Here is a 27,576-nt window from a genome sequence, read left to right as displayed (position 1 = left end):
CGGTTTCATTTTTTTAAATGGACATATAAAAGTGTTTTCCAATAGCAGGTGTTATATTGAATAGCCCGCTATAACCGTAGATATCACTTTTGAAACTCTAATTTATTTACATTTGAAAGGTACAAACTACGATATTAATAAAAATGGAAAAATATACGCTTCTACAACGCAATGGAATGATTAAAATTCATTATAAAAATGGGGAAAACCTGGCAAATACGGTTCGTAAAACTGAAACATTTTTGAGTCGTCGTGAAGTACTTTGTCGGACGGAAATACAGAAATTGGTCGAAAAGTTAGAGCTGTTGGGACAGGTTAAGGCTTATAAAGTTCAGTTTACACAAGAACTCAAGCCGGCCAATCATCACCAACGTCGTGTCTTGGTTGATTGAGGCCTTTAAATGCATGAAAAGGATCAAGAATTTTATCGAACTAAAATTATGTATGTGGTATTGTTGACAGTAAATCAGCTCAAATATAAAATTTTGTTCTGTAACTCAATCCAACTTAAAGATTTAAGGCTTTAAACCCCAAAAAAAAAGTATTTTGATGGATATTTAGTTAGTAATATATTGTAAACGAAAACAAGTATAATACATCCTTAACCTCAATAAACTTTATGATATAATTTTTTATGATCCTTTTTATTTAAAAAAAAATAGTAAAGCATGAACTTATCTGTTTACTTTTAATTTTTCATGGTACATGGTCTTGTATTTTTTTAGAGTTTTAACCTATTAAAAGTAGAACCCTTATAACTAATAGATACACTCATATAATTTGGAGTAGTTATGTGATTGATAAAAATTATAAGTTCATTTTATAGAATTTATGTACATTTATTATTTTTCATACAAAAGCAATGATTTTTATAAATCATAGATTTAATACTAATTCCATTTTACAGTTATTTTTTCTATAATTATAAAGGTTCTACCATTATATGGTTAAAAAAAAGAAGACCATATTCCTTTAAAAATCTTATGTCCAAAATTAATGTCATGGTTTACTTTTTTTTCATATCAAAATCAAAAAAATATAAATATATAAATTTTGTTAAGCTAACTGATAGATGTAATTATTTAATCATAACATTGATATTTCTAATTACTAACTATAAATTTTTACTATCATATAATTTTTATCTATGTAAGTTATATGGTTATTATGTATTAATGAGGTATATAACTGTGGGCATTAGAACTTTATAATGTAATTCAGAACACTTATATTTTAGTAATTTTTATTCTAATAGTAAAAAATTCCACCTTTATTATATTTTCGATCATCCATGGAAAATTCAATTATTGCATGATCCACATCCCAGGTACATAATTTTTTGGTTGTGACTTCTACAATTTGCTTATATAAGTTCCATTTTTTTAATATACAAGTTACACCTTTTACAAAATCACAAATTTGTACACAACATAAGAGTATATATACGGAAAATACCGAATAATGATCATAAATATGAAGCCAAAGGTTTTTAAGGCAACTACTCGAAATGTAATAAATTAAATAAATATAAAAGGATGCACGCGTTGATGACTTCAATGACTTGATGTCGTATAGCAAATTTAAAAAAAAACACTCAATAGTATGTTCTGGGATTACAGTCATTAGGATCGATGTTCGCATTCGCTTTCGAAGATATCCGGTTCAAAGGACCAAATATAAGAGAATCTTCGACTGCATTGCTCTTTTGCTTGGTTGGGGCAAAACGTTGATTATTTAATAAAAGTGGACGAAATATTATTTCTTTATTATTAACTATACTATAACTATTTTCACATGGAAGTGACAATGCACACTGATTGAATAATAATCATTAATGTAAAAACAGAAAATACTTTTACATATTCCTCTATCATAATCCAGTATTGCCATATCAACATATGACATATATGTATATCATTACAACACTATAAAGAACTCAATCATTTACGAGTCTTAAGCAATTAAAAGATTTTTTTTCATTCGACATAATGAATTGATTTAATTCCAAAGATATTTATTACACATTTTAATTCAATTATCTCTTTTATTTAATTAATCATTACTATTCTACTAATAGGAAAAAAGAAAAAAATCGGCCGTAGTTGGTCTGGGAGTGCATGTTCCATAAACATTGTACAGAGTATTATTTGTATAAATAAGCAGAGCTTTGCAAGAGAAGTTATGTGAACTTCTTTGTAAACAAACTTGGAACTTTGAAAATTTGGGATTGGCTAATCGCATTGCTAAATGGTCGATGAACATTAAAAATTATCTTCTTTTTTTTTTTAATTTGCTATTAATATAAAATCACGAAGTTATTTATGCATAACCATATTTCATAATTCCATAATCCATATTTAGACTTAATAAATATATTTAAGGATTTAAATCCTCTTTACATTTAAGGAAAGGGTGACGGAAATAAATTTTAAGAAGCAACATAAAACTGCTTCCAAAAAATCTTATATTTGGATAAGAGTTATATATATATAGTTTATGATTTATGTATAGTATATTATTGCCAAATAATAGCAAATCAGGACATTTTATGTCAAATGTTACATCCCCCAACTTTTATTTTTACAATTTTTATTTTTGTCCGTATCAAGATATAATGAAAACTAAATGTAAAATATTTAGAGATTACAAAGTTACATGCATCAATCCACAGAATTATTAATTTAGAAATAAAATTATTTCTTTTAGAAATAACACTGCGTCTTGATAACGTCGTTACCTTTATTGTATTTTTAAAAAAGATTTTTTTAGCCTGTGGACAATTTGCCAAATTACATTTTGCCCAAGGACTATTTGGCCAAAAAAGGATAATCAATATAGTGATATATACGATTGTATATATTAATTCATTTTAAAATGATTGTATGTTAAATAAAGGATTTTTCTTAAAGAGTGCTTCAACTTTTTTATAAATTCAACACAAACGATTAAAGATTTTGCCAATTTGTTTTAATACAAATTATAAACATATACATTTATGTATGCAAATCGATTTCTTTAGAGTGACGACCACGAGCAATTTTACCAATTTTCCATTACTTTTTCTAACAAATAGACCGATTTGCAGCAATTCTGCGTTCGATATTTTCACTGAGCTCTTCTAACGTCGCTGGTTTATTGCTGTATACCAATAATTTCACGTGACTCCAAAGTAAATAATCTTAAGATGTTAAATCGCACAATCAAGGCGACCAATCAATTAGTTCATTTCTCGAAATAACGCAATATTGACTATGAACGTATTTTATTATATCCAAATTTCGAAAACTGGATATGTCTGTATATGTAAAACTAAAAACGTCAATTTAATTCAGTATGTGCTCCCCAAGAAAAATTGAAAATATTTGCTTAGAATTATAGGAGTAAAATAATGTTCTCCAGTTTGAGTGCGTTGATTGCTATCTGAATACAGATATATGACTATTATTTTTTATTTAAATTATGCAAGCATACATTATAAAACTAAGAGGAAATATCCAACAGTTCCTACGGTTAAATATCATTTAAACTCAAAAGTAATACACCGTTACCGAGATATCTTGCATATTTTCGGGTGGAAAGAGTGGACTACTAATTTTTGTTTTTCTTTTTTCCCTCTAGTTAAAATAACTCATTATCCAGTTAAAATAACTCATTATCCAATTAAAATAGTAATTACTTATATTTAAAATAGCGACCATTTTGAGACAATGAAAGTTGCATATTAAATTCAAGTAATGAGATACAAATTTGACATAAGTTTTCTCATATCAAATATGGTTTTCGAGAATTTTTGATTTCAACTTTATATCATTTTTATATGCTTGAGCCAACTGTCGAGTAAGAAAAAAATAAGTAATTTACTTAAAAATAAAATTATAATCTGCAAAATTTTATATTAATTTTAAATATGAAATTATATTATATTTGCAGTTACGTAATCCTGAGATCTAAATTTAAAGATCTAAAAACTTTTTTAAAGGATTTTATTTGAAAAAAAATATCGCCTTGGTTATTAATTTTTTTTTAATAAAATGAATTTATTTGACGCATAAAATTTTTTTTAAGCCAAAAATTGCTCAATATTCATTTAATAATATGCATATAAATCTCCATTGTCTATCTATTTATATTTTTTCCTTTATTACCTTTTTTTTAGTACAATATATCACATAATTTCAACAAAATCTGCACATAACGTCGAGCAATTTCTGCATAAACAAATAATTATATCAAGATTGTTGCTAAACTAGACCTGCTAGAACAAAATACTGAAATACCAATTACTCACGCTTCAAATATATTCCTTTTTTGTATAAACAAATGAAAAAATTAATTGTTATTCTTCTACAAAAAAAAAAAGTCATTATAACGGTGGTTTTTACCTTTAAATTTCATTTTCTTAGGATTTCATAATCTCCAGGAACTGACGAAGATATGAAGATAAAGACACTTATAACAGGGTGTTTTTTTAATTTTACAAAAATAAATGCCACGGAGTCCAGTTAATCAGTTCAATCATACCGGAATGGATTAAGGGATACATGCGTGTTTGGAATTTCCTACAGTATAAGCATTGCAAAAAATAAAGTAATTAATTTTGAAGAGAAATTAGCAAATATAACAAGTGGAAAAACAGTTGATCTGAAGGATAAATATATAATCCCTTTTTCTCAGTGATTTTGTAGCTATTATAAGGAATAAGTCTAATTTGCCTGTTTGTTTTCAATAAAAACTCTCATTACAAAAATTGTCGTATTTATTTATTGTGGTAATAATATTTATCATATTCATTGTTGAGGGTTGCTCTTCAATACACAAGTTTAACGAAGTAGATTTCCGAATTATACAGTCAACTAATCTTTTTACATCTTCCACTTACTTCTTGGTATCTGAAATTTAATTCTGAAGTTTTGAAATCTCCGGTTGCGTATCTCATCAATGAGGCAGTAGTCTTCAAAGTACGGGTCGAAAACCAATACGCGGAAGATAATGCACTGGGTCGCTTGCAACTTTAAAATATAAAAATGTTTCTCGCTAGTTTAAAAATAATATTATATTCGGACGAATTACTTACTTCCAGTAAGACTTATTTTTTTGCAGAGTTTCATCTCAGATTTCCGAATTATACAGTTCACTCAGTCTTAACACTCAGGAACGTTGTATCCCACCAATCTTTTATTAGAAAACAGGAGCTTCTACTCTTTTATCAGAAATATTCACGAGGAAATTGGATTGATTTCTCTCCTAACATAGCTAGAGCTAACGCTTATTACAGTCCAACCTCAACCACAATGATCGTACCTATTGCGATATTACAGCCTCCCTCATTTTGGACCAAACCTCAATCATTGGCATTCGGTGCATTTGGTATTATCGTAGCTCACAAAATAACTCATGCCTTTGATGACTCTGGCATCAAATATGACGAATATGGTTTTTATAAACAGCTCTATGATGATAAGACTGTCAAAGCTTTTCGTAAAGAATCGGATTGTTTTCGACAACAATACTCTTCCTTTCAGTTATCTGGACCTGAAATTGATGGAAATCGAACCATGGGTGAAAACGTTGCAGATCACGGAGGCCTCAAAATAGCTGAAATAGCATACTAAGAAAGGAAACAGAATCGTTCTGACGCGGGTCTTCCTGCTCTAGATTTTGTTTCTAATGAAAAAATGTTTTACTAGGGCTATGCTCTTCCCTGATGCGCCTCAAATATCAAAAGTGATTTGAAATCCCATTTCTTGAATGAAGAGCATGCTCCAGACAATTTCGAGTTTTGGGTCCTTTGAGTAATATTGAGGAATTTGGTCGAGCCTATGTGCTCTTGGAACTAAGTTGAACCCTAAAAATAAGCGCCAGGTTTGGTAATGTGAAGAAATATGAAGAAAAAAAAATATATCATAGTATTTAAGTACATTTAGTCTTCGATGTTCTAACAACATAAATTTCAACTATATTTTCCCAATAATTGTAATTATTTAAATAATATATATCATTTAAACATAAAAATATATTTGCATGTCATGTTAAAAATATGTACCCGTTAATTAAAAAAAATCCCACCTATAAAATAGAACATATTTTTGGAATTAACGTAAAATTTTGTAGATAATAGGTATACTTTGATGTAAATTACTGATTTTTTAGCCAAAAGTAAGCCTAAATCTATAAAAAGAGTAGAAATATTTTGAAAAAGTAATTATTGTGGACTTGTGTTATAGATCTATATAATATCCATCACAAATATAACATGATTATGCATATATTTTTAATAAAATACTCCACTTGAAGTTGAAGATTACATACAGACTAAGGAAAAAATTGATCGTTTTTTACTCCAAATATAATTTTTTTGAATACATGGAGTAAGGCGAGTAACATCAGAATTAATAACGAATTCCTTATTTTTGTTCTCTCAATTGGATCAACGAATTTGTGGAGCTTCGCTTGTCTCCGAACGTAGAAAATTACCTCACTATTCCCTGAAGTAGAAGTATCAACGGTTCTCCGAACACCATAGTCGGAGTTTGTGTGTGGGGGTTTATTAAATCTTAAGATTTAAGCAACCTAGTCTGTTTGAAATTGTTTTCTAATCCCAACATAAATTAAAGGAGCTTCACCCGAAACAAAAGCAATTGACTTTGCTCTGCTAAACTCAAAAGCTCTTACTGCGAGCAGGATGACGTCATATGAACCGATTGTTGTGGAAGAAGTGAGGGGTATAATTTTGGCCGCATCTGCGAGATATGTGACCTTATCACTGAAAATTCAAACATAGGAACGGATACATGCTCGACAGCATCAGAAGTGATCAAGTTTATTCTATCTATGGGATCCAACAAAGGAAGAGTTTTTAACAGAATAATCAAGAATTTTAGGAAAAGCTTATCATAGTATCATATTTTATCATTTTAATTTTATATATTGCACATAATTTGGATATTTTAGTTCGTTTTAGTAAATTTGTTCTGCATGTATATTTATAGTAGATATGGTTCAACTCCAGGGCACTAAATTTAAACTACAATGTTTTTTTATGTATCTATACATAATTGCCCTGGACATTATTATTATCTTCTTTGTTTATACATATATATTAATATGAAGGAACTGAAAAAAAAGAAAGTTATTTTGTTAAATAGTTTTTATGTGTTTGTATTTATGATTTTAAGCCGAAAATGTTCCAAATAGCATTTAAAATCAATATTCATAAGAGGTGGCAGATGTTTAACATCCGGGGTCTATATATACATGGATATTGTTTCGTCAGAATAATCAAAATCATTTTACATGGAAGATGTATTTAAATTTTTAATCACAACTAAATTAATATAATAAAGATGATTTTTGAAAAATTACTATTAATGATGTTTAGAAGACAATCAAGGATTTTTGCAGTTTGTAGTCCGACTGGCATTGCCAAAGGACTAACTGTCGACACCTCCATCCCGGAGATCCTATACGTATACAAGATCCCATAAGCTATTTATTCAATCTTATTAAAGATATCATTTATATCCGAAACAATGGAAATATTTTATTACATGGAACTTAAAGATGAAAGTACTAAATTAAGAAAATCGTAATTTTTAAAGGGTCAGATTAAGAAAGTCACGTATTTACAAGTTAAATTAACAAAAATATTTAATAAGTAAATAAGGCAAAATTATTAATCTAAGTCCTTGTTGGACTACAAGTAGAATTGAGGATCGATATTGGAGTAATTCTTGCCAATGTACTTATTTTTTTATTTCCTTCTCCCCTTCCTCGTTTCTCAGATTGTATCTGCTCTCCTCCAAAATATTCTTTAAATTTTCAGGGTGAAAATGGTAATTTTCGGTTTATTTTTTTTAATGCCCCCAAAATACAAACAATTTTCAACACTAAGTATATAAGATTAAAGTAAGGAGGGAAGTTTTAAATGAACTCCAAGCAAAACTGAGTACTCAAGCAAGTAATCTTATATGGCAAGATATTTTAAATTCATAAATAATTATTTCCTTACTCCTACAAAGAATACGCCTATTAATATTATAAAGACAAATGAGATAACCATGTCTAAATCATAAAGTTAGTAATACAAAATTCCACAAGGTACACGTTATAGATGGAACTTATTCATACTTATTTGTTATAGCTCAAATAGTGCATTGAAGTAAAGTTCCAAAATGATAATATTTTCTTCAATAAAATTCAACAGCATATCAACTGCTATGGTATGTGGTTTTTATTATATACTCCAGGTATGTATCATTTTTGTGAATCTTCAGTCAATTATTCAATGATCCTATATTGATGAAGAAAGTCTGGGTATGCCTTGAGATGTGACTTTTTAAAGAAAAAATACAATTTTATGATTATAAAAGTCACAAGGTTAAGACTTCATTTGGACATTTAGTTAACAAGATGTGTACCAGATTACCTTTATCTCAACAAACATGAAAATGATCATTCTCACCTACAGGTTTCTGTACCCTACAGAGTGTTAAAAAAATACTTTTTTACAAGAGAAACACTAAGAAAGATCTAAATAACATAAAAAATATAAAATATCACTTGTAGGTACATGACTTCAGATTCAAAAAATATTTTAATTTTTTCTGTATGTTTTTCTGAGTAGGAGAAAATGCAGTCCCAAAATGTGGTGTAAAATGGACATTTTTATTAAAAGTTATTTTAAATTCCTCATTTTCGATGACAATGACAAAAGTCATATGGAGCAACGTAGCTCAATGGACACCTCACTCGAGATAATTTTGAGCTCAGTGTGAGTAAATTCTATACTCTCTCATTCCATGAGACGAAAAGTTATCCTTGATTTATATGAACTTTTAAGAGAATTCCTAGGTCAGATGGAGTAATACTACAATGTTTACTTATACTTAAGGGTGATAATTTTGGTAAGAATAGAAAAGCGTGCGAGGAGAAGAGAAGAAATACTTATGGTATCATTGATTAAATAATATACATCTTCTTCTATCAATCAAGAACGTTATCATTCCCGTCTTTATTATTCAATATTAATATAATGTTAGATACTGATAGTCGATAGAGAACTAAATAAAATGCCTAAAATAACGTCGTCTTCTGTCTGGATTTATGAAAATGGAGGCCTAGGAATTTGGAAAATACTTACCGGTTGAAAAACAGATGGTTTGTCGGATTTTTCGATATAAATGTGCCTTTAGTCCCCTGTCTATAATTAACTGCCACTCATTATCCTCATCTCATATCAAGACCATGGATATTCATCTAAAAAATCAAGTTAATGAGGAATACATCATGTCAGACTTTAACTCTGATCTCACAAAGATGCTTATTACATGTATATACCCTTATTCATTGCTAATCATCTACGTTCGTAAAATTTATGGAGAAATACACGGTTAAACCTATCCCTTCCCGAGGAGCCATCATTAAATTAATGGAGGGTGTTGGTACTGATGTCATTTATAGAAATACATATAAAAATGTTTTGAGTCATCCACACCAAATGACGATCAAGATATCAGTAAAAAGTATAAAATATTTACTAATTTCGATATGGAACTCTGAACTTTGTACTATCTAAGAGTAATTAATCATTTTTTTTTAAATCTAACCATAAAATATGATTCTATTTTAGCTAAACATATCAAGAATTATGATACACAACTCATTAAATGCCAAAAACAACTGCTTAAATGGTAACAACAACGGGGGTAGTAGCTTTGGATGTTTCGCAACTAGTTTGTCTGAGACAAGTTTCTTCACTTAAAGACTTGGGTATGATCATTAGGTTTTCCAATATTACATAATCAATAAATATTACTTTTTTATCACTTAAGGCTTGGCTATGGTTGATAGGCTCCAAGAAATGGTGTTCAGAAAACTCATAAAAGGCAAAAACAATTGCTTAAATGGTTATAACAACAGGGGTAGTTACATTGGGTGTATCATTATAATTAGCAATTGTGTAAATCCTTCATGATAATAATATGTTGTTATATAAGCATAAATAACGGCGAAAATATCTTTTTTGATGCTCTTAATACGGAGTAATATCGCCGGACATTACTACATAATTAGCTTTTGGTCTAAATCTTTAAGATGGATTTACTTCCAACATTTTTTGATTATTATATTTATTGTCTAATTTTATGATTTTGATATTTACTTTATTATTAATAATTAGTTAGATCTCATCGGTAGATATATCTATCCTGTGCACAATTGTATTTAGCAACTTCAACATGAAGAAAAGGGGGTGATTATCTTTTTTGATTAAACTCCACGTCTGGCTTGTATTTTGCAACCTAAAGTTATAACATATTTAACTGGACTCCGATGTCAGAACAAGAAAATATTATTCGGATCAATCTATTATTTCAATATTCTGTATATATAATTTATTGCTATTAGTTATATGATTCCAATTGTTTAATTTTGTATATTTAACATAAATGTATGATGGTATATTTTTTAGTATGTAGATTATATTTAATTAAAGCCTTCTTTCTTAAACTTGGAACTTCAAATATATTTCGAAATACTCTACTTTGTCGTTTCATTAGCTATTATTCTGAGAATAAGGTTCATAATGAATTACAATTTCATGGAGTGTGACGTTTTCAAATCTACTGTAACGGATAAAAAACGTCGAAGTTAATTATACGTAGTATATTTTCATTAAACATTTTGCTAATAAATACTTTCGTTATACCCTCAAAAATCATAATAAAGCAGGCAGATGATAATCACATCAGTATTTTAAACAATGATACCATATGTCTTTTTTTTCCTTTCTCCTTGCACGCGTTTTTCTCTACAATATTATCAACTTTACTTATACTTAAACGCTACTCCATCTGATTAATTAAAGAAACATTTAAAACAAAAAAAATCATTTTTGTTTGTATATTTATATAGGTTTTAATGCTTATTGATAGTATAGAAAATGTTGCTCTCTGTAGGCTACAATTTTTTTATTTTTTTTATTATTAAGAAAAACTTTGTTAGTGATGTTTTTTTAATTTATGTTTCTTCATTATTTTATCGTCGTGGTGAAAAAATCTCCCCAAAAAGAAGAAATATGAAAGTACTTTTGTTGTAAATAATGGTAGGAAAAAAGATTAAAAGATTAATATACATCTATAAAAAGGCATTATTATAATATTTTCCTTCCATTCATGCCATTTTAAATGTAGAAGGTTTAGTTCTAGGTTTGTAAATCTTCATCATTTTTAGTGTGGTAGTTTTTATGTTGTTGTCACCTCGAACAGTATTTATTTTTTTCTTTAGCTGTTATCATAATTCCTGAGAAGAAAATAACTAAGTAATTAGTGATCCCTAGTGCACATGCTCATGAATAATGTAGAGTAATACCTATGAGCTGTTTGACTTCCAAACAGCTCATATGTATAAGGGTAAGTTCCTCAGAGTAGAATTGAGGATCACCAATGGAATCATTCCTGTCCATATGTATTTCTTTGATACGGAGTGGTGTTCGTGTTTTTTTTTTTATCTCATAACTGATTGTAGCTGATCTAATGAAACATTGTAATAACAAAGCTCTTCCAAACATTATTTTAATTGTCAAGGTTCATTTTTTTTTTACATGCCGAAAATGCTTACGACCTGCAACTTATCCTTACTGATACAGTTTTTTTCCTAAAAAATAAAAAGAAGCAGTTAAAGTTATAAAGTTAAGTTGCAACTTAAGTCGGAAGTACTATAAGTCTCCCTCTACAAAAAAAAATATTTTTTATTATTATGACAGTCTTTGTTTTATGTCATTGGGATCCAAAATGAGAAATTAATAAGGTTTTTAATAACAAGGGCCATTTTTCGGTGTGTGCTTATAAAAGACGGAGAGTAACTTTGATGATTTGCTGTAGAGTTTAAATTATAAGCCCTTGTTGCACTATGAGTAGAATTCAGGATCGACATTGTAATAATTATTATCGATGTAGTTGTTTATTTCCTTGTCCACCTCCTCCATCGTCACGCTAGATTTTATCTAATCTATTGAACCGGTATCACAGCTAAGCTGCTCTTCTAAAAAACAGTCTACACATTGTTAGGTTTACTATGTTGATTTTTGGTTGTTTTTTTAACGTGCCTAAATAAACACAATTTTTACCTCTTACAGTTTAGGAGGAAAATAAAAAGGAGGGTATGTGTGTTCTATTATACCTTTATATGTTCTATTGTAAATATATCTAAAGGAAATGTAAATATATTATGAATTATGATCTTGTAAGTACTTGTATATAAATTTATACGAAGAAGATGTGTACATAATTGTAACATAAACAATATGTATATCTTCTCTACGTAATTTATTGTTCATAAAAGTAAATATAATCTTAAAATGAAGTAATTCAGGACAATATCTTAACTCTGGAATTATAGCAAAAGGATGAATACACTTTCGTATCACAAGAAACATCAAACTCCTTGTAGTTTATGTTGTGAATGAGGGTTGCCAAAAGAATAATGAGAAAATCGTCAAGAGATTTTATCACGAATTTCAACCTAAATATCTGGGACAAAATATCTAAATGGAACTTTTACGATGTCCCAAAAGTGGTTCATCTTCTAAAAGTAACGCCATACAAAGTAATAATTTTTTGCGTTATTAGGTAGAATTGATCAATCATATGATGAGAATGATATCTTAGATGTATTAAAAGCAATACCAAATTGCAACTTCGAAAACAGTATCTAATAAGGCTTTTTATCAATTAGTACTATTTTTTCCACTTTTTCCAGTTTTTGCTACTAATACTTTAAGTATTGTAAGTTTAGATCATTTAGAATTACAAACCAGACATGAAAATGATCTAGAAATATTTTATCACTTAAGTATTTGCTAATTAAATTTTCTTATATGATTTTTTATGTTCATTATCTGTAATATATACTATGTCTAGTATATTTTGTAAGTCAAAGCACAGATTTTAAAATACTTCTATTTGAATTGGTACAATTTAATTTCAACTCAGATTTCAGAAGTAACGTAATTGAGAGAATTTGGACTACCCCTGTGGCCTGTATTTTGGGAGACAAGAAGAAGAAGAGCACCTATTTTTCGTATGAAGTCGTAGTTGAAGGCCTACTTCTGAGGTGGAAGCGTGTTGAGAGGGAAAAGAGAGATGATTTAGATGCAACAAAGTCAAACTGAGTAAATTGGACTTGTTGCATGAGTTCGAGGGAAGATATAAAATCAAAATTATAACTTATCAATTTGAAAGAATGCGTAAGATTTGAAAAAGAAAAAAAATGCAATTTTTAACTAAATTAAAAAGAGCAAACTTCATTTCTAATTTCAAAACATTATAAATCAAACTTTGAACCCTCTATAATTAAAATACATTGTAAAAAGTAGAAGGAGACAAGAAAATAGTTGCAATTTCTAGATCTCTAAATAATGTTTGCGAAGAGTGATGTTTTTTTGTATAAATCTTGTACAGCACCTTGAAATATTATGCACAGTGAATATATTATTTATTATATTTATATTTTTGATCAAATTATTAGAGATGTGTCATCCACTTTTGAGTTGCAACCCACCTTTTAATAACAGTTTCTCTAACACATAGTAATAATATTCTAAATCTATAAATATTTATATACAGGAATTACATATGTGTAGGAGCCAAGAGCAAATGGCGGTTAGGAATACCACCATATTCGTGTAGAGCACAGTTTTTTTTTAATCTGAAGCTATCAAATAAAAAAAATTAATTTCCTTGTGATTAATCCGAAAATATGATGTGTAAAATTATTTTTATTGAATGGAATAATGGTTATTTGGGTCATAGTTTAATGTAAAAGTGTATACATTCGCATTACAGGAAATCATTCTTTAAGAAAATTCAAGTTATTTCCCTAATATGTGTACTTTATTACCAGAATTAAGGCGTACTAAAGTTACAGATCGGTTTTGATCAAACTTTCTACGAAGTTTTTTGTATATGATTATAGAAAAAGGGCATTAAATTTATGAGAGGTCAAAGTAACATAAAACGTAAAATATGCCTAGTCGACCATAACTTTGGAAAATATTGAAATATATAACTCAATTTTATTTTATTCGGATGCTTTTCACTCTTCCAGGTGGCCATTCTAGTTATAACTTGTGTTTGCCAAGATACATTGAGACTATGTATATCAAAGACGAATTAAACATCTCATTGATAAACACGTCCAATTATGTAATGCAATGAATATAAATCTTATATTCATAGAATCAACTGTTATGTATATTATTTTTAAAATTTGTTAATATATTTTGACACCAGCGACTTAAATAGTTCTAGTTTATTAGCAACTTTAAATATATGCAACTGCTTATCAATGTTAACACAATCAAGGGTCCAAATTATTGTCCCATCAACATTCATGTTAAATTTTTTTGGAATACACGATGGTGTGTTCTTCTTTGCTTTAACTTCAAAAAATTTGAAATGACCTATATAACTCGATATTTCTGATTTTAGAGAGTATTTTTGGAAAAAAAAAAAATTTCCATCATTTCCATGATTTAGCGTTATCTTTAGCTTTGAAACGTTTAAATAAAATATATTGATATAAAAGAAAAAAAACACAAAATATATTTACAGATACAAACAATATTTTAATTATTTCTATATATTTTCAGTGTAGGAGAAAATGTTTTGTGAGTACAATTTCTTTAGAAAAATTGCGATTTTCTTTGTAAGTCTAATGAATTTTAAGCTACAATCTACAATCCAAGAAGTACTAGAGAAAAGGAGAGTTCACCAAAATAGCGAGTATAAAAACTTATGTCTTTATTTCAAAAAAGAAGAAAGAGAATATATATATATACAGAAGCGTATAGTCCGAGGGCCTGACTCGGAAGATTTCACTCCATAGGTTACAGAAGGTTTGACTCCCTGAAATTAATTATGTCAACTAGAACATAGAAATTTTTATTGTCAGCCTGAGCACACCCCCCCCCTGCTGGGACTGGCCTCCAGCCCCAGAAAATAGCCTCTGGATTGTATTTTTTAACCATAAGGTGGATGGACAAAACTTGCACTAATGTTCAGTACCAGGACTGACAAAAAAATTCTGCCTGAAAAGTGAGGTCAGCCCCCCAAAAAAAAAAAAAAATCCGTTGAATTTACAGTTTATTTCAATGCATAAAGTACACAGACAAAAATTCCATCAATGTAGAGTATTATCTCAAGTTATTTAAAAACCAAGACTGACAAAAAATTTCTGTTCTGGAAAGTTAAGTCAGACAGCCCCAAAAAGTACCTCCTTTAAATTAAAACAATACATGGATAATGCTTCATCAGGACATAATAACAATCCCAATCTCACCATATTTTCATTTACACATTGTATTATAAACTTTATCGATACATACTGTCCTTGTTTTTCTGGAAGAGCTTTAGTGGTCTTATTTTCCCCTTTCCATTGAATGGCGATGTATAGCCTCATGATAGACAGGTAGTGATTTGTTGAATGTATCGTCAAGTGCTGCATGCATCTGAGTTATGCTTATATCGCTGAGTGTTGATGCTTTGTAATCCCGCTTCTATACATATCTTCAATGAAGGGTCGTAAGAGGAACAGCAGCCTAGGCCAATTACAAGACAATCGGTGTCGGGTGTGCAGATAACAACGTTGTTTGAAGACGGTATGCTTGCAAGATGGTAAAAATACGACTATAAGCTTCTTCATGATCGCTGCACAGCCCAGATTCTACACTTCGAATGGCTCTTACGAGTGAATAAATTATGTTCAGAATCTATTGAATGAACTAGCAATCGATATGAGTCATATAACTTTTGATCAGCTTCATTTATTATTCATCTTGTTAAATATCTTATATTCCAAATATTTTCTTTATGCCTGGCACAATTATTTACTACATAAAACTAATAACGATCTATAGCTATAAATTAAATCTTTATTTATAGTCTCTACACTCAAATGACTCAATAATACTTATATAACCTATAAAATTTATTATTGTAAAATTGTGTGTTAGAGTCGGGAACATTCAAAATACTGGAGTTGGAGTCGGACATTTTATATACCGACTCCATATTGAAGATATTGATACTTTTATAATTACCTCATGATTAATTAAGTCAAGGGGTTCAGGAGAAAGGAGATGAAACAACTCAACAAGAGCAAACTCTGACAGAAAAACATAATGAAGAGTCAGAATATGCCTTTCTGTGATTTTTACACCTTCTTTCTCTTGGTAAACATTCTCGGAATGACTACGTTCAAGAGTAATGAATGAAATTATTACATAATTCTATTTTTTATCATCAAATTAACGAATAGCAAAGAAGTGGATACCAAAAAAAAAAAAAGGGAAGAAGTTGTTATCAAGCGAATGTTTATTTTATTCAGATTTGACAGTTGATAAATAGGATTTATATTTATGTTTTTCAGTTTTCATCTTCCAACACTCATTTTATTTTTTAAGTTTGTTTTCTTATTGTTGTTATTTTTCAAATCTTAAAATACAACAAAAAGTCAAATAATAAATATAATTTAAAATAAATACAAAAATATACAAGGGATTAGTAAATGGGAGATCTTACAATCCTGAATGTCAGAAGCAAATATACTTCTGAAAAAACTTAGTTTGGTTTGAAGTTTGAATGTAATTAAAGGAGATGTTTTCTTCTCTATCGACAATTATTCTAATGATATATTGCAAAACTTTTAGAGACAAATTCAGTGAAGGAAACAAGGTTTTTAAAAGGATAATAATATTATATAAAAACCAACACAATATTCAAGTATTTTCTAGTGTAATAAAAAGTAGATATGTATACTTTGAATAGTATTTATATAGAAATTGATCATTTTTAACCCTTCCTATAATTATTTTAGAACAAAATTACAAAGATTGCAAACATGAAAAATAAAAATGTACTACCTATTTGGATCATCAAACATACATATATTACGTTCCAAATCCTTCATTTTCAATAGAAAAAGGATTAACTTTATTTGTGTTTTTTTTTCAGGTAATTATGATGGTAGAAAATCAATAAAATCTTTTTTTGATGCATTGTAAGCTTTTAAATACATTTTATTACTTAAGTTCATCACTGCAGACCCCTAAAGTATTTAATAATATGTTCTGGTATAAATAATGGCACTGTTTAGGAGCCGCTAGTATATATGTTATTTGAGGATTTTAAACTTCGTCAAATAAAGTATCCAAGTAGATTTGTAGTTTTCTTTTATTCTTTCCATTTACTTATACACCTTAATCAAAATTTGATATTTCATAATAAGTTTACAACTGCTAACATGACGGTCTATCTAGATATTTTCTATAATTTTACCAACGTTTTTGTAGGAAGGATACAGAAGGTATAGCAACAAAAAAAAAATTACTTTTACCTCAACTTAATACTCACCAAGGAAACTAAAATAAATCCAAAAAATATAACGATGGCATAAAATAATATAAATTCTAATATAACTTGAAAAGAAACAAGCATTGTTTACAAGCACCAAAGAAATTATTTTTATTCATAGTCTTACATTAACTATATTTAATATATACTCAGTAAGTTGTGTCGCATTTTTAACAAAATAGTCATTTTCAATTTATTTTAACATGCTGAAGAAGTTCGACTTTGATACTATTGCTAAAAAAGATTAAGAGAGTCTAATAAAACTACAAATCAAATTGAAAGACAACGTTTGATAGGAGCCTTATAAAACTGATCAATGCCTTGTACTCCCACTAGTGATTATATCTCACCATAGAAAAAATAAAGATCAGAGGAGTTTGAGATACTTAAAGTCAAAAATACTTTTGAGGATAACATAATTTTTCATGAGATAACTATTAAAAATTTAGCTATTAAATCTGTATCCATTAGGCAAGTGGTTTATGAACTAAAATAAAAAAAGCAAGGGTCTTCAACACGCTTTTTGATCAAATTTATCAAGAAAAGTAGCTCAGAACTCAGACCTGCATTGAGTTGTAGATCTGAAATATCATTTTTTAGTTTCTCAATAATAAGTAAATTCTATTAAAATCGAATGAAAAAATAATTGTTTAAATTTTCTATAGAATGGCCTATATACATACATATATCATTAAGTATAACAAACGAGTCAGTATTGACCCACTTAAATAAACATGGTATAATTTGACAAAATCTAAATTTCTCAAAAATATTCATGAGATAAGTCAAGAATAGAAATGAAATTTCATCAAGCCCCATATTCCTTGAATATGAATCAATCATATACAATGCATTCGATATAAAGATTTTAACTCTTGTGTGGTCGTTACTTTTTATACACAGCCTTTGCCTAAAGATTAAAAATGACCCGCTCTTAAATATTTACTATAAACACCGTATTTATTTAAGTTCAAGATAAATTGGATTTCCAATTTTTTTCATGTTCCATTAATTAGTCAGATGGAGTTGCACTGATTAAGTATAAATAAAATTATTATTTTGCATGTACTGCAAACGACGTAGCTCGATGGACAACGCCCTCAGGATAAATTACTCTCCTGAACTTAATGTCCGTAGGTTCACGCCCCAGTCGTCAAAGAAGATTCCTAGGTCGTATGGTGTAAATGTAATACAATAATGTTTATTTAAATTGATTCAGTGCACTCTATCTGTCGAATTAAAGGAATATTAAAAAATATAAATATATTTTAAAAGATGAATTAAAATAATTAACAAATTTTTAATTTAAATATTAATTAATTCTGCTTAACAATTACTATAAAAACCCAAATATAATTAAATAGCATGTTTCCCATATTTCTTTAATTTATTAATAAACAATATGAAAAAAATAAAAAAATTGAAAAAATCCAACAAAACTAATAAGTGCGTGAACATGTAGAACATCATACATTAATACAGATATATTTTTTTTACATTTTTTAAACGAAGAATTTGTTTCACAGTCGTTTTTAGAGATGGAAAATTGCGCATGTCTGGAATTCTTTCAACAGCATTGTAGCCTAAAAATTGACCTACTACTTTTTTTGCGTCCCAAAGACTAGGAGTAGCCTCACCGCTAGACTGATAGACGCCTGCCAATGTTAATAATCCAATGTGACTTTGAAATAATCTTATCAAGGGTTGTTAAATTATCACCTTATTTTTGTAAAATCTTCCGATTTATTTATTTTCAAAATGATTTGTTCAACAATTGTGGTGATGAACAGGCGAAATATTGAAAGATAACCTCCGAAAGGGCTATGGCATATCTTGTGGGTCCATGAGTCATTGGTATGATATTATGAGTATAATTACTACCTTTGTTTCTATTTTTTTGCCAATGATGACAATTCAATCTTATAATTTTATGAAAAGAAAATATCACATTCAGGAAAAAAAATATCTTCTTCATATGAGGTTGAGTCATGTATTCATCAACATTATCTTAATCTGATACATCCTCAGGATCTCGCAATTCTTAGTCATAAAGTTACTTTTGAGTTGCGTTCATGTACATATATATTGCATTTCAAATATCTTTGTCGCTCAAAATCAAATTGTGTATCTGAATCTACAAGAGTCCAAAAGGATCATATTTGGTATGTACAAGAATATTCCTTTGGGGTTCTAACATATGATCTTAAAAATGATTTATAATAACCAGGTCAAAATGACCAATAAGACACAGTTTGTACTCAAGCCATTTGCAAGAAAAATGAAATAATTTTTTTTTTTACTTTTTCTAATGTTTAGGAAAAAAAGAGAAATTTCTAGTCTGAAAAAGGTCAATATGAAGTATTTTTCGAAGGTCATACTTATCCGTAAGACGAAAAAAAGTTAAAGAAAAAAATATTTTTAGGTCACTGTTGACCAATTTGCGCATCCAGTTAAAATGGTCAATAATGTTAAATATGGACATAATTTTGTTAACAACTTTTTGTAGATATTGCTCTACAAAGGACTAAGGTATAAGAAATAAAATTGTATTTTTATGTGTTGTTGTTTTTAAAATAAAAAACGTACTTTTTTGACCAACAAAAAATTCATTTTTTCTTATGAAAAGTTGTCAAATTTAAAATCATTTTATTACGATATTCCTGTGGTCTATATCAACCATATACACATATATAAAAATTATGAAGTTATTTTTGTTATTTTGACTTATTCTTGAACTTCATTAATAAATCACAAAAAGATAAGAACAATAAACTTTTAAAAAAAAATCACATCATTGAACGTAAATCTGGACTATGGGGAGTATGAAATTAATTAAACGTTTTGTACACATAAAATATATATTGTCATAGGTACATGTATTAGTGATAGTACAAAAAACAAAAATATATTGTACCTAGTACCCAACATATTTAGTTATTTTAGTTATCGTTATATAATAAGTTATGTCATTGGTTTTAACTTTTAATCACGTATACTATTATTACAAATATACCTTACCTAAAGATATGAGAATGACGAATCTAATGAAGAAATATAAATTAATTGAACGCATTACCAATTGTACTAGATTGTCTTCATAGCTCTTAAGATATTATCCAAGTAATTACTCATTGCTTCTGGAAAAAAATATATAACAATTATATTAAAATAACTCGTACCTAATTTCTTATCATTAATAGATATAAAGAACAAATTAAAATATAGACTCTTATATTTAGGGAGTTGCAGTTCGTAGCTAGGACTGCAGCTCACCCAAAATATTTTTTTTTGGCAGTTAAAAATTAAGAATACATACATTAAACGATTATTTTAATAATTATCTTTTATATAATACATAAATGAGTAAAAACTACATTTAATTCGTTTACAAAGATTTTTTTTCAACTGAAGATAGTTGAAGAGATTAACATCATCGTCATTTCATGAAGAATATTCTAAATAATTTTCATTTTTTAGCAAGTATGGAGACTTATTATCCCATGATTAAATTTGAATGTTTATTATGTAATCAAAAAGTCTCATATTTTTTTAGGTGGTTTACTAACGTTAAGTCAAATTACAAACCTGTTGTCTATTCTGAATAATTATACCATAGAAAATATATGCTTGAAAATGTTATGTTGATAAGATATAAAATGAAATTAATTATGTTTAATTTCAAGGCAAAATAGGAAAGATCATCAAATTTCCTATACGTTGCCAATTGTGTGATTGTCAAAGCAAGGTGATGACTCAGATAAAGAAGTAAGTCATCATAAATATACAAGTACTTGAATTGAAGTAGTCAAAGCTTCTCATTTAGAAGAAGATAGATTAATTAGACGAAACAATTTGTAAAGAGGAAAAAAGAAATTTAAAATATATTGTTTTAGTTAATGCAATTGAAACACATTTGATAATTTATAAAGTAGAACCTTCTGTAAGCATATTATCTGAATTGAGGAAAACCTTCTGTTTAAGGAACAAGTTTTTTAAGGGAAGAATGTTTTGTAGAAGAAAAGCTTAGCAGACATGACGTTTGATTAGATTATCCAGGGAGGGCTTTACTACTGGAGTCTGCATTATATTTTACACGCCCTGATATGCAAGAAATTGTGTTACACTTTTTTATTATGTGTAATGAATTTTTTTATTTGTGTGAGAATAATTCTTAATTTAATGTTGGTTAATAAAATTTTGGCAGAAAAATTTGAAATAAATAGAATATTATTTTCAACGAAAATCATTATAACTTATAACTGGTAAGAAAACTCCATTCTTAACATTCTATGGTTGAATATAATAATTAATAGGTCGTATTCACTAGCAGTGTAGAAAAATAAGTAATTGACCTCTTGTCTATTTTGTAAGTTTGCCCACAAGATTTTCAACGAGTTTGAGGTCTGAATACTGGACAGATCACTCCATGACCTTAACAGTCTTCTTTTTTAGTCAATCCTTTGTTTCTATGGTCGTAAGTTTTGGGTTATCCTTTTTGAGTTCCCTGCTCTGAGGTAACGAGGTTGTCACCCAAGATTTCCCCGAGGATGGTCCATCCTCCCTTCAATGTGGCGAAGTTGTCATCTCCCCTTCACAGAGAAACACCACCAATACATAATGTTTCCACCCCATGCTTGACGATGGGAATTTTTCTTCCTCCAAACACTTTTGTTTTGTTCATATAATCAAATGTCCCTCACTGTTAAGATAAACCTACCATTAAAATTATAACACGTTCTTTTCTTTGACTGTGGATAAACTTACAAAATCGGCAAGTCATCAATTCTCCTCTGTAGGTCGTTTTTCAATTATTATCATAATTTATAATTGCTTATTAAATAAAGTAATTAACAGAGACAGATTAACATCAACGCCATAATGTTTAACTTTCAAATGCCATTGGATCATGATTGAGCTGCGTACAGATTGTGATTATCTATCCATGACGATGTCAAAGAATGTGGTAATGTAGAACTTTTAGTATTACACTAAATTAATCTTATAAAAACTGTTTCAATTTTAGAACCCAAGAGATTAATTAAATATGGATCTGATTCAATCATCAACTTCTGAATATTTCTATAATCAACAAATCAGCTCACCATTTCTTGAAATCAATCGGAGAACATAACTATTAATCGATACTATGTTATGTTATGTGAATATTTATAATAGTTACATGATTAAGGAAATCGTATGGTTTATAAGAAATTTATAGAAAAAATTAAAGGAAAAAAATTGATTTTTTATAACTTTACTTGGTACATTTATTTATTTATTAATATGAACTCAATCGAAATCGATGAATTTAATGATCGAATCTTACTATTTAATTTAGCAAACTTACTTTTATCTTATATTTATTTATTTTTTCCTAACACAATGATCTTGGCTGTTTATCTCATAAGAAAAAAAAATTAAAAACAAATTGTACATATTGTCAAGATATTTTATCTAAAAAGTTATTAAATTTTGGATTAATTTACATTTTGCTGTCATTATCCAAGATAAATGTTCTTTTTTAAATAAAGTATTTACACTAACAGCAAATAAGTACATGTTTTGAATTCTTAAATGTAAATAATGTGTTTTTATAGTAATTATTTTTTAAAAATCTGTAATATTTTATAAAGATAAAGATTGTAGTCAAGTACATGACATTTGTTGATCTTTTGAGCCCACCTTTATCCATGGCATCCAAAAATGAATTTAAGGTATAATTTGTCCCCGTTTCATCGATATAAGTAAGATCGTTTTATGATGGACAGACCGATTCAACGTAAAACTTTTGTTGTAAACATTTTACTATGCTAAAGGCTATAAATCCGCTGATGTAATAAATTCAATTTTATATTCTGGTAATCTCATCTGTCTGTTATATCTACATAAGAAATCATTCACAAAAATGTTTATGAATCATCTTCAACGTTTTGTAAAGAAGAGTTGAATGGGAAAATTTCTTTTAATTAACTTTAGGACCTAATGTTCATTTTTAATGAGGATCTAATTTAATTTTTTGTTTCACTCTCTAAAAAATGTCTACAACTAAAAGAGCAATTAGCACTCCCAAGTTGACGATACCATCTGTATCTCCTTTCAATGGGGTCATAATTTATTTCTATGAGTTAATAACGTGTTTTAAATGTAGGAGATAAGTTTTCGGCCGATCCTTTAACTGTGAGAAATGTAGTTTGAAATGTTTTATTTTATTCTGTTGCACTTACCAGTTATTGTTTTCCATTTTAATAACTATTCTACGAATGGAATAATTCTAGAAATTTTTGGATAAATGCACTGGGTCAAATGTGAATATTCCCCCCACTCATTTTAAAAATGATTTTAAGTATAAGGTGCCTTAATTGATAATTTATCAATTTACTGTTACTCTTAATAGTTATAGGATCGATTTGTTTAATTTAGTAAATATAACATAAAATTTGTAAAAAATAATTTTATATATGATTTTCTGTTTGATTGGTCAATTCCATTTAATTTAATCCTCCCTTTTTTAAACTTGGAACAAAAAATATACTGTTGGCGAGTGAGAAACAGTATAGTTATTATAGTGATCTCTGTCAACAGATATTTTACCTATTAAAGCTGTCAAAATATTCGGTTTTTTTCATACACAACTAAGGTGAATTTCGACAGTTTTCAAATCCCAAAATATATACTATAGTCTTCTTTGCTATGTGATTAGTAGTGATGAAAATCGTGTGTATTTTGGCATGTTAAAAAAGAAACCGAAAATCAACATTGCAACCCTGTCAATTGAAAGAATGTTTTGGAGGAGGAAGCTTAGCTGTAATGACGTTTCATTAGATCAGCTTCAATCAGCTGTAACAAGGGAGGGGAGAAGGAAATAAAAAATGACACTCGGAAGAATTTCTCTAATGTCGATTTTCAATTCTACTCAGAGTCCAACAAGGACTTACAATTATAGCTCTACAACCAATCTGAAGGTTCCACTCTGTCCTTTATGAGCACACACGAATAAGGTTTGAACATATTTCCAGGAATAATTAACAATGAACAGATCTAAGGGAAAGAAAAATCATTCTTCAAATTACCATTTCCAAAAAAAACTTGCCAGTCAAAAGATACATATGACTTTCATCACAATTAATAAGTAATGTCCTTCTATTTGTTTTCTGTTAAGTCATTTTTGAATGTGCGCTTATTAGCTTAGAACAGTGAGACTACTTGATCGGATAAGACAGAAATAAATATGAAACGCACTCTTCTTGTGCTTGACGGGAGTGCAAATTATTTTCTCATGTTAATAAAATAAATGTAGTAACTTGAAAATTGAACACCTCATTTCAAAAAGTAATTTCATTTTCTATATGGAACCATTAATCAATTATCATTTCAATAGCATAGAATACGTATTATGTATATTTAATTTGAACAATTTTTATAATGAAACACATATCATATAGAATATAATGTATACTGTTAAAAAATTTTTATCCAGTTCAATTTTTGCAAAGGAGTGAGAGTAACTCAATCAATTATAAAACTAAAATTATCATGCAACAAAATCAGATACTCATAACTTTTTTCAATAACGTTGCATCGAAAATATTTAATATCTTAGCTAAACTTTGTGTTACTGAAGCGAACCATCAACTTCATGTAAATAAATAAGGGAAGAGTTTTAAAAATAGTTCAACTGCTTATTTTTTTATCCGAAAGATTGAATTGTGAATTATTTCCATTTTATTTTCAGTGTTAAAGTAAATATTGTACAAATATATGTTTTTCATTACAAAATTAGATGAAATAAAAAACAACCCTCGGTGTAAATCCTAACCATTTTTTAGTGTGCGAGTTTGTTGTTGTTGTTGTTGGCAACCTGAACATTGTTTTTATTTTCAAAAGCTGTTATCATTATTATTTAAATCTTGAAAAGGGAACATCAAAGTATAAACTGTAACTAACGGTCTTGAGGATAGAGTCTATGCTTATTTTGTGGTTAAGGGTAAAAAAATAAAGTTTCTCTTGGATTTGGTTGCCAACGTCAACATACTTCACGGTAATTTGTAAAATTGGATTGCTTAGAAGAGAGCCCTGGTTCCTTAAGGATGTTTGGAGGTGATAAACTCAAAGCCTTAGGCCCGCTTGATGGAAAACCCTATTCTTGGGTTTTGGGACTGTATTGATTTTGGTCTGGTGAAGCTACAGAAACATCCAAATTTGTGTCACTCTCTGAATTCACAAAAATCGACGCTGGGATCTTTGATGAAAACCAAATTTTCAGTGACGAATTTTCACAGATGAAGACAACTACAGTCCAGGTTCATTTGAAAGAGGGTAGGAGTCTGCACTATATCTTACTTACTATGTCTGGGTTCGATGCTAGAGACGGGGGAAACCAAAGTGGGTTAGGAAACTCTAGTTAAAGCATTTGTAGCAACTGTATGGTATGTAAAATGCTATGATGATGTTGGGAGAAGACACCTTAATCAACTCTGCCCTTGGAGGTCGTCTTGATTGTGGGATGATTCTATGTATTTAATTTATGTTTTCCTGATTAGATGGGTGGAATGATTATCCCAGTTAAGAGATTTTTCTTATTTTTATGAATGTACTTGCATAGTATTATCCTTTTTTTATAAGTACGTTATCATTTTATCTTGTAGTTCAGAATTGGCTCTGTCTCGAGAATAAACCCTACTCCTACTTACTCCTTCATGACTCTGTTTATTCCTGAATTGACGACGAGAAATAATACGTTCCATCTTAATACATAACATAAAGTATCTCCCAAACGCATCATCCCCTGAAATTGACATAACATAACACTTTTTTTTATTTTTTATGCCTATTATAATTAAGGTAAATTGTACGTATTATTTTCGTGGCCTGTTAATTTTTTAGGAATTGGTAATCAGAAGAATAAATATTCTATTCTATAGCTTGTCATTATTATTTAACTCCTAAGTAGTGAATCACTTTTTCTACTACATTCAAATATAAAAACCTTGATGATTTGTTTCGGAGTTATAATTGGAAGTCCTTGTTTGACCATGGAATTGTCTATAATTGGTAAGGTGCACTTTTTGAAAAATCATTCTCAGTGCTAAAGGAGTTACGTATTAACAAAGGTGAATTAGCTTACATTGAGTTTTAAGTGATCAATGATTCATATAAGATATGGTCAGGGGAAAGATCAAGACTAGATCGTGTAATTTAGGTACAGTTTATAAATACATAGTAGTATCTTATTGTAAACTCATTTTCGATTGATATGCTATTAAGTATTAATACAGATGGTAGGATCCCGTCTTATAAATATATTATTGAAGTATAAAATTTAATGAGTTTACATCCTTAAAAATAAGTGAGCTATATTAAAATCAAAGCCCTACCTTCCGAATCCATGGATGCTGGTTATAACAAAGTACCTGAACACACTAGCACTACTCACGTTATAAACATTACTACTGATGAATATTCGTTATATTACTAATATTAGCTTTTTAGCTAATATAATATTAGCTTAAAAGCTAATATGTACTATGTAGGGCTATTGGTTTGATGACGTGAGGATATTGAAGAGGAGAAAAGGAGGATGAGGATAGGACAAATATGGTAGTATCGCAGTGGTGCGTAAAGTAATAAACATTATTCCCAGTCAAAATGGTGGCAATCGTTCCTAGTGTGGGCTTAAGCAGGGGAAGTGAAAGAAAAAAGGAGGCAGTTTGTCACACAACTCGCCTGCAGGCTAGTCACCAATATAATATATATTTAAAAATATAATATCCTCGAATATTGCTGCAGATTGTTCTTTCTTCTTATCGCCCACAATAACTCGAAGGAGGGGAGCAAAAAGAAGGGTTCGTGCTATGGAGAGTTGTTGGAATCGTAAAAAAAAAACAAATTTGATTGGTTGAAACAGATTATATAAAAAAAGGAATAAAACACGTTGGTGAGCTCTCATCTTCTACACAATTTTTCCTCAGTATTGTACTAATCATCAGCGAAGTAACTTCCCACACTACTCTCTCACGTACATTATCATCATGCCAAAGAAAACGTGCCCTTTTTCATGGGTTTCTAACAACGGAGGGACTGATGTGTGGAATTATGATTTGGAAAATCAAAGTATATCTTACCCTTTTTGCGGTTTCTCGTCTCTATCCGTTATTTATGGGAAATAATC

The 27,576-nt window shown here is 28.9% G+C and overlaps 1 protein-coding gene across 10 annotated transcripts in view; it reads right to left on the bottom strand.

Moving 5' to 3' along the window:
• Positions 1 to 27,576, bottom strand: part of LOC121114803 (zwei Ig domain protein zig-8) — a 221,319-nt gene that overhangs the window by 122,384 nt on the left and 71,359 nt on the right. For 4 of the 10 annotated variants that reach the window (XM_040708878.2, XM_071887247.1, XM_040708883.2 and 1 more), the window contains exons 1-2: positions 26,783 to 27,056; positions 20,427 to 20,545 (exon numbers count right to left, since the gene is read on the bottom strand). In XM_040708878.2, the coding sequence (XP_040564812.1) occupies positions 20,427 to 20,481 (55 nt within the window). In that variant the 5' untranslated portion in view covers positions 20,482 to 20,545; positions 26,783 to 27,056. Of the gene's footprint in view, positions 1 to 4,382; positions 4,560 to 20,426; positions 20,546 to 26,782; positions 27,218 to 27,576 lie in introns of those variants that run through there. The other 6 variants (XM_071887248.1, XM_071887249.1, XM_040708879.2 and 3 more) reach the window with 6 other exon arrangements.

The sequence above is a fragment of the Lepeophtheirus salmonis genome, chromosome 3, assembly GCF_016086655.4.
Source record: "Lepeophtheirus salmonis chromosome 3, UVic_Lsal_1.4, whole genome shotgun sequence".
Taxonomy (NCBI): Eukaryota; Metazoa; Arthropoda; class Copepoda; order Siphonostomatoida; family Caligidae; genus Lepeophtheirus; species Lepeophtheirus salmonis.
The sequence above is the reverse complement of the archived record's forward strand: the minus strand, read 5'-3'. Positions and strand labels throughout refer to the sequence as shown.